The following is an 8,855-nucleotide window of genomic DNA, read 5'->3' as shown; positions in this document are numbered from 1 at the left end:
AATAGTCACTTTTACACCTGTGGTGAAGTGGTGTGTGTGTGTGGTACTCCAGCAGAGGGCGCTGTCATCTATGGTCATGCAAAAATGCATTCGGAATGCTGAAATTGAGCCAACACTAAGTCTGCGTTTACACTTGAGTGACCCCAGTATGTCACGTGTTTTTAGCATGTTGCTGCAATGATCGCTGTCACCCGATGATGATGACACCTGTGGTGAAGTGGCCTGTGTGTCTCTGGTGGTGCTCCAGCAGGGGGCGCTGCCATCTCTGGTCATGTGAAGTGTGTGTGTCAAGGAAGTGCTCCAGCAGGGGGCGCTGCAATAGTCATTTTACACCTGTGGTGAAGTGATATGTGTGTCTCTGGTGGTGCTCCAGCAGGGGGTGCTGCAATGCTCACTCTGACACCTGTGGTGAAGTGGTGTGTGTGTGTCTCCAGTGGTGCTCCAGCAGGGGGCGCTGCAATGGATCACTGAGACCTGTGGTGAAGTGATGTGTGTGTGTCTCTGGTGGTGCTCCAGCAGGGGGCGCTACAATGCTCACTTTGACACCTGTGGTGAAGTGGTATGTGTCTCTCTGGTGGTGCTCCAGCAGGGGGCGCTGCAATGCCCACTCTGACACCTGTGGTGAAGTGGTGTGTGTCTCTCTGGTGGTGCTCCAGCAGGGGGCGCTGCAATGCCCACTCTTACACCTGTGGTGAAGTGGCGTGTGTGTCTCTGGTGGTGCTCCAGCAGGGGGCGCTGCCATCTCTGGTCATGTGAAGTGTGTGTCAAGGAAGTGCTCCAGCAGGGGGCGCTGCAATAGTCATTTTACACCTGTGGTGAAGTGATATGTGTGTCTCTGGTGGTGCTCCAGCAGGGGGCGCTGCAATGGATCACTGACACCTGTGGTGAAGTGATATGTGTGTCTCCGGTGGTGCTCCAGCAGGGGGCGCTACAATGCTCACTTTGACACCTGTGGTGACGTGGTGTGTGTCTCTCTGGTGGTGCTCCAGCAGGGGGCGCTGCAATGCCCACTCTGACACCTGTGGTGAAGTGGCGTGTGTGTCTCTGGTGGTGCTCCAGCAGGGGGCGCTGCAATGATCACTGACATCTGTGATGTAGAGGTGTGCCTGTGGTGGTGCTCCAGCAGGGGGCGCTGCAATGATCACTGACATCTGTGATGTAGAGGTGTGCCTGTGGTGGTGCTCCAGCAGGGGGCGCTGCAATGATCACTCTGACACCTGTGATGTAGTCTCTGGTGGTGCTCCAGCAGGGGGCGCTGTAATGATCACGCTGACACCTGTGATGTAGAGGTGTGTGTGTCTCTGGTGGTGCTCCAGCAGGGGGCGCTGCAATGATCACTCACAGCAGGGAGCGCTGCCATCTCTGGTCATGTGAACTGTTTGTGCTCCTGTAGGTGGCGCTGCAATGCTCGGCGTATCCCGGCTGATTGGCTGTGCGCTGCGGCTGTCGGGCCGGGCCGGTGTTATGGAGCGGGCAGTGGTTCGGGTTGTCCCCTCGGAGCCCAAGCTGAGTATTTCCTTGAACCTGTTCGGCTCTCAGCGGCAGCTCCAGCGGGATCAGACTGAGCCGGTGGGGAAGGCTTTGGCCCGAATCTCCGCCAGCGCTGTCAAGAGTAAGAAGCGGAAGGATCCGGTCCCGGGGCCCCCGGTGCATCTCTTCTATCGGGGACAGCCGGTGCCCGAGGGGCTCCCGAACTCGGAGGCGTGGCAGGACGGGGCCGAGCTGGTGGTGGAGCGGGTGACGTACCGGGTGGAGCGGAACCCCCCGACGTGTCTTGAACTGGAGCTTCCCCGGCACGTCATGGCCGGCTTCCCGCTCTGCCCCCGGGTCCCGATGGAGTTCGCCGATCCCGATCGCTCCCTCTTCGTCTGGTACAAACAGGCCCGAGCCGGGGACTCTCCTGACAGACAGGCCGGCCCGGAGTGGGAGGAAGCCGGCCGTAATAGGGTGTTCTCCCCGGAGGTCGGAGACATTGGCCTGAGACTGAAGCTGATCTGCACCCCGGGGGATGGAGAGCGGTTCGGAGAGAGCCGGGAGGTGGAGGTGGGCGGTCCGGTGGAGGCCGGTCCCGGGGCCTGTACGTTCGATGAGCGGCACTTGTACACGGAGAGGCCGGCGGAGGCTCCGGTGACCCGGGTTGTGTCTTACAACGTGCTGGCCGATGTGTACGCCCAGACCGAGCATGCCCGCACCGTGCTCTTCCCCTACTGCGCCCCCTACGCCTTGGAGCTTCATTACCGTCACTGCCTCCTCCATAAGGAGCTCACCGGGTACCGGGCCGACCTGGTCTGCCTGCAGGAGGTGGACCGGACCGCCTTCCCCGACACCCTGTGCCCGACCATGGAGGCCTTCGGTCTGGACGGAGTCTTCCGCCTGAAGGACAAACAACACGAGGGCCTGGCCACCTTCTACCGCCGCAGCCGATACCGGCTGTGCAGCCAACATGACATCCTACTGGGGAAGGCGCTCACCGAGGACCCCATACACCGACCATTACTGGACCGTCTGTCCCCGTACTCCGCCGCCATGGAGAAGGTCCTACAGAGGTCCTCTGCACTACAGGTATAGGGACAGAGGGGTGTCTGATGGGCTAAGAGGAGTGCAAGGAGGGCCATTGTCCATGGAGTGGGTCAAGACTGGCAGGGGGGCCTGAGATGGGATTGTTACAGGAAGGCTGGTAGAGGTGGTGGGACTGGTACAGCGGGGCTCTGGGTTGTAGAGAGAAGGCACTGGTACAGCGGGGCTCTGGGTTTGTAGAGAAGGCACTGGTACAGCGGGGCTCTGGGTTTGTAGAGAAGGGACTGGTACAGCGGGGCTCTGGGTTTGTAGAGAAGGGACTGGTACAGCGGGGCTCTGGGTTTGTAGAGAGAAGGGACTGGTTCAGCGGGGCTCTGGGTTTGTAGAGAGAAGGGACTGGTGCAGCGGGGCTGTAGAGAGAAGGGACTGGTGCAGCGGGGCTGTAGAGAGAAGGGACTGGTGCAGCGGGGCCGTAGAGAGAAGGGACTGGTGCAGCGGGGCTGTAGAGAGAAGGGACTGGTGCAGCGGGGCCGTAGAGAGAAGGGACTGGTGCAGCGGGGCCGTAGAGAGAAGGGACTGGTGCAGCGGGGCCGTAGAGAGAAGGGACTGGTGCAGCGGGGCCGTAGAGAGAAGGGACTGGTGCAGCGGGGCCGTAGAGAGAAGGGACTGGTGCAGCGGGGCCGTAGAGAGAAGGGACTGGTGCAGCGGGGCCGTAGAGAGAAGGGACTGGTGCAGCGGGGCCGTAGAGAGAAGGGACTGGTGCAGCGGGGCCGTAGAGAGAAGGGACTGGTGCAGCGGGGCCGTAGAGAGGAGGGACTGGTACAGCGAGGCCCGGGGTTGTAGAGAGGAGGAACTGGTACAGCCGGCTCTGGGTTGTAGAGAGGAGGGACTGGTACAGCGGGGCTCTGGGTTGTAGAGAGAAGAGACTGGTACAGCGGGGCTCTGGGTTGTGGAGGGGGTGGGACAGTGGGATCCAGGGTTGTGGAGGGGGTAGGACTGGTACAGTGGGGCTCTGGGTTGTAGAGAGGAGGGACTGGTACAGCGGGGCTCTGGGTTGTGGAGGGGGTGGGATCCAGGGTTTTGGAGGGGGTAGGACCGGTACAGTGGGGCTCTGGGTTGTAGAGAGGAGGGACTGGTACAGCGGGGCTCTGGGTTGTGGAGGGGGTGGGATCCAGGGTTGTGGAGGGGGTAGGACCGGTACAGTGGGGCTCTGGGTTGTAGAGAGGAGGGACTAGTACAGCGGGGCTCTGGGTTGTAGAGAGAAGGGACTGGTACAGCGGGGCTCTGGGTTGTGGAGGGGGTGGGATCCAGGGTTGTGGAGGGGGTAGGACCGGTACAGTGGGGCTCTGGGTTGTAGAGAGGAGGTACTGGTACAGCAGGGCTCTGGGTTGTAGAGAGAAGGGACTGGTACAGCGGGGCTCTGGGTTGTAGAGAGAAGGGACTGGTACAGCGGGGCTCTGGGTTGTAGAGAGAAGGCACTGGTACAGCGGGGCTCTGGGTTGTAGAGAGAAGGCACTGGTACAGCGGGGCTCTGGGTTGTAGAGAGAAGGGACTGGTACCTCGGGGCTCTGGGTTGTAGAGGGGGTAGGACTGTCCTTTTGACCTTTCGGAATCTCTTGCAGTACCTGTTCTGATCCAAAGCTAGGCAGTCCATGTGTTGTGGAACTCCAATTCCCAGCATGCTGGTAACCATGGTGGGAAAAAAGGAAATCAGCATTTACCGCTTGTTGTCTCCAGAACAAAAGACATCAGAGTAGAAGAGTGAACATGACCCGTCCCCCGTCCTCACCTCTGATCTTCACTCTTCAACCTTAATGAAGAATCTTCTGCATACATCTCAGTCCCGGTATGTGGGATGTCTGGTCCCTCTGAGCACTGTGCTTCCATCAGCAGGCTCATCATCACCGTTGTGTCCTGTAGTGACATAGAGCCTGGCGGATAGAACCATAGAGCCCAGGAAGGGGCACCCAACATTCCTGGAATATGGATGGATGGCAAAGGTTCTTCAAGAAAGAGCAAGTTGGCGGTGGGAATGGCAATGAGTATTCAATCTCTTGCACACAGGCCTTTTTTTTTTTTTTTTTTACCAGAGATTCTGACCCTCCCACACTAAAACTTTTTGGCTGGGGACCCAGTTTAACCCCTTCCTGCCAGCCGGATACATACATGTGGCAGGACAGAGATGTGCTTTGCCACCATACCGCCACATGGATGCTTTCCACACTGGCACGCTCCACTCTGTCTTCAGTAAGAAGTGTGTTGGATATATTCCTGCATCATCAATGGCCTCAATGAAAACGTTTATTTTGTTGTTTTGTCATTTTCAGGTGACGGTTCTTGAATCTACAGCAGACCCATCTAAGAAAATTTGTCTTGCCAACACACATCTTTATTTTCACCCCAACGGTAAGCTTTATTTATAATGATCGTGTGGTTGTAGATCTCCGATTTGAAGCCTCTCTGTACATGAGAAACAATGGGCCTAGGGGCCTTGAACACAGGGCTGTACGGCAATAACAACATCTTTCTGTACCTGAGAGTCACACATGTTGTCAATGACAGGATGCATCTAAGCATATAAATGCGTACATCATACCTGGGCACATGGTACAGCTGCATCCTGGCATTGATTTGTATGTACACCTGTCACTCCCAGGCACAGATATACAGCTGTCTTTTACACTCCACGGCCCTCTGTACCTGTGTGGATGGGCCCTTCTGTAGGAAAAAAAAGAACTGCTGTCCTTTGTCCAGAGCACACTGGTGCCGAGGATCTTTGTTGTCTTGAAGAGGTACACTGATTAACCACTTCATTACTGGGCACTTAAACCCCCTTCGTGCCCAGACCAATTTTCAGCTTTCAGCACTGACGCATTTTGAATGACAATGCTGTACCCAAATTATATTTTTATAATTTTTTTCCCACAAATAGAGCTTTCCCACAAATAGAGCTTTCTTTTGGTGGTATTTGATCACTTCTGCGGTTTTTATTTTTTGCGTTATATACAAAAAAAGACAGAAAATTTTGGGGAAAAAACTCAATTTTTTACTTTTTGTTATAATATCCCAAATTATTATTTTTTTTAAATATTTTCTTTCCTCGGTTTAGGCCAAAACGTATTCTTCTACATATTTTTGTTAAAAAAAAAAATCGTAATAAGCGTATATTTATTGGTTTGCGCAAAAGTTATAGCGCCTACAAAATAGGGGATAGAATGACGGCGATCTGCGTTTTTTTTTTTTTTTCCCGTCAGGCCTGCGATATTGCGGCGGACATATCGGACACTTTTGACACAATTTTGGGACCGTTCACATTTATACAGCGATCAGTGCTATAAAAAAATGAACTAATTACTGTATAAATGTGACTGGCAGGGAAGGGGTTAACACTAGGGGGCGAGGAAGGGGTTAAATGTGTATCCTGGGTGTGTTCTAACTGTGTGGGGGGGAGGGGACTGACTGGGGGAGGTGACCGATGCTGTGTCCCTATGTAGAAGGGACACAGATCGGTCTCCTCTCTCCCTGACAGGACGTGGAGCTCTGTGTTTACACACAGAGCTCCACGTCCCTGCTGTCACCGCCGATCACGGGTACTTGGTGGACATTGCGGCCGGCAGGCACGCGCATCGGCTTCCCAGTGATGCGCCGGGCACAGTGTTTCCCCGCTGTGCGCCGGGAATGTAAACAACAGGACGTCCACGGGGCACTTGAGAGCCACGGCGTGGATGTCTTTCGTCTATAGCGCGGCTCTCAAGTAGTTAAAGGCTCTTCAGAACCTGACACTTCTGGTAGTGTCAGATGCCTGCGTCCCCGCTGTGGTTGTTGGGTCTCTATGGCGTTCCTGCAGAGCTATAGTAAGGTAAAGACCTGAATCTCCTGTACCGCATGATACCCGGCCCGGGCACTATCTGATAGGGGACTGGGGAAGAGGAGCTTGGCCACGCTACAGCGGCAGCCTACAGGGAAGAAGGGGAGGGCAATCTCTTCCACTTCTATGAGTCATCTTCCAGCTGGAGTTTCCCTGTCCACCTGCCATTAATGTGAAGACTTCATTGTTGTTTGCTGGTCGTACGCTTTGGTGTGGTTTATCTCCATATTCTACCCATTTACAAGCCTTATTGATCCTTTGGGCATAAGCTCATTTGGGTCCATTGCATCCGGTAAGCCTCCAATGGTGGCGGGGCGTTATCACTTATATTTCAGTTCATTCTGGATCACCGTGGGTGTCGTGTCACTGTCATTTGATTGATCATCTCACCTTTACCTTCACGTTTATTATTTCTTTGGACTTTTATTTTCACAATTATTGAGATTGAAACATATGTCCATAGTGTTTTCAACACACTGATCGACACTTTCAACTTAAGATTACTTCCACTAATTTATGGACTTATACATTTTTTGTTCACACATATATGTGTTTTATATAGACATTATTGTTTATTTTTCATTTTCCAGCGCTGCATTTTTGTTTTCTGTTTGTATTGCTTTCTTTTTTTTCACTGGATTGCATGTAGCTGCTCAATTACTTTGATAGCGCAGATTTATTTTTTATTTTTTAATGATTATGGCTGTACACCTGCTAAATGGCTGTGGCCAATCACAGCACAGAGTTCTGTGTTAAACACACAGAGATTAATCTGGCTGTTTGTTCTCCCTGAAAAGCAGAGAGAAAAAGCAGCCAGATCTGTTTAGTTAAAGCAACACACATTACATATGTTTTGGGCACACGGTAACTCCTTGATGTGAACTCCTTCCCAACCAGTGTAATTGGTACAGTATTATCACTAAATTGGTGTCACTAGTGACATCTGTGTCAGTGATTTCCCCAGCCTGTGTCAGATTGCCTGCCACACTATGCGTTCCAGGGGTGTGAATCAGGCACAGAGGAGACAAGGCGTTTTGCCTTGTCATGCGGTGGGACTGTGCTCACTCATCGCAGTCCCACATCTGGTGTGAAGCAATGTTGTCCAATAACGCTGTCACCAGGGCATTCATTTTGGCAGGGAATATTTTTCCAATAGATTATATCTTGTCAAAAATAAACCCCATTTTGCAGAGTATGTCTCTCATGCAAGTTTGCAATATTGCAAGAGAACCATTTTGAAAAAGCATATTGAGCTGCAGCAAAAAAAAAAAAAAAAAAAAACATAATTTTACTTACTACTTTTTTTCCCCCCCCCATCTTTCTAGGAGGCAACATTCGTCTGATACAAATGGCTGTGGCTCTAGCCCATGTAAAACATGTGGCCTATGAACTTTACCCCGGCATTCCCATCATATTCTGTGGGGATTTTAATAGCACGCCTTCTACCGGTATGAACAGCTTTGTGAAAGATGGGACCATCTCAGAAGACCACCCTGACTGGATGTCCAATGGGGAGGAGGAACGCTGTAATATGTCTCTTAGCCACCCTCTAAAACTGAAGAGTGCTTGTGGGGAGCCCGCTTACACCAATTATGTAGGGGGCTTCCATGGCTGCCTAGATTATATATTTATTGACTCTGATAGTTTAGAAGTAGAACAAGTCATTCCAATGCCAAGTCATGAAGAAGTCACCAGCCATCAGGCCTTGCCCAGTGTATCACACCCCTCTGATCATATAGCACTAGTGTGCGATATCAAATGGAAATAGGGCAGTTTGATAGAGGCAACATAGAATATTTTTATGCTGCAATAACCATCATAAAATATCTTCAGCACAGCTTGTTTCACTTTTTTGTTCTTCCATGCTTTTTACTTGCACAGGAAGGAAAGTACAAGCGAAACAGAGTTAGATATGAAAGTGAACTGGTAGCAAGGTTTCTTATTGTCCCTACTGAGAATTGACTACTATTATAATGGTAGTCTGACTTAAACATTTTCCAAAGTAGTGATTGTGGGTTTATTTTTTTAAGGCCACCCTTTGCAACATTATACTCCTGGATTTTGGGTGTAACATATTGCCAAACAAACCCATGTGACATCATGTAGGGGTTCTCAGATGCTTTCACTTTTGAAATTGGCAGGACTTCACCCACAGAGCGGCATCATTCATTCAGCGAACTATCAAGTCCCCTCTGCCATTGCAGCAGACAAGTATTTCTCAATGGACTACACGTGCAGTGATCACTGTACTTGTAGTCCATTGACACCTTTCTCCAACTCTCCTGATACAGGCAGGGAAGTGGAGGAAGAATCTGCAGGAGTCTGGCATTGCACCCACAATCTACAGATCACAAGTGGAATGCTTTGCAGTTTCCTGTGAAAAAGAATAAAAAAATGTTTCCCTACAAAAATGTGCACTTATTTATTGATAAGTGAATTGCTGTTTAAGAAAAAAAAGAAGGGGCATATG

General features: G+C 51.7%; 1 protein-coding gene across 1 annotated transcript; it reads left to right on the top strand.

Annotated features, from left to right (window-relative positions):
• Positions 1-1,368: 1,368 nt before the first annotated feature.
• On the top strand, positions 1,369-8,222 carry PDE12 (phosphodiesterase 12). The gene is made up of 3 exons (XM_040359237.1): positions 1,369-2,562; positions 4,845-4,923; positions 7,711-8,222. Exons 1-3 carry the CDS (start codon positions 1,405-1,407, stop codon positions 8,151-8,153), a joined length of 1,680 nt encoding a protein of 559 aa, XP_040215171.1. The 5' UTR covers positions 1,369-1,404; the 3' UTR covers positions 8,154-8,222.
• The last annotated feature ends 633 nt before the right edge of the window (positions 8,223-8,855 follow it).

The sequence above is a fragment of the Rana temporaria genome, chromosome 7 (assembly GCF_905171775.1).
Source record: "Rana temporaria chromosome 7, aRanTem1.1, whole genome shotgun sequence".
Lineage (NCBI taxonomy): Eukaryota > Metazoa > Chordata > Amphibia > Anura > Ranidae > Rana > Rana temporaria.
This window is presented reverse-complemented; position numbering and strand designations above follow the sequence as displayed.

What these genes read in the sequence shown, in the direction of transcription:
- PDE12 (XM_040359237.1), top strand. Translation starts at nt 1,405, where the DNA reads ATGCTCGGCGTATCCCGGCTGATTGGCTGTGCGCTGCGGCTGTCGGGC. An exon ending in AGAGGTCCTCTGCACTACAG is followed by an intron (nt 2,563 to 4,844) that starts GTATAGGGACAG and finishes TGTCATTTTCAG; the next exon opens with GTGACGGTTCTTGAATCTAC. An exon ending in TCTTTATTTTCACCCCAACG is followed by an intron (nt 4,924 to 7,710) that starts GTAAGCTTTATT and finishes CCATCTTTCTAG; the next exon opens with GAGGCAACATTCGTCTGATA.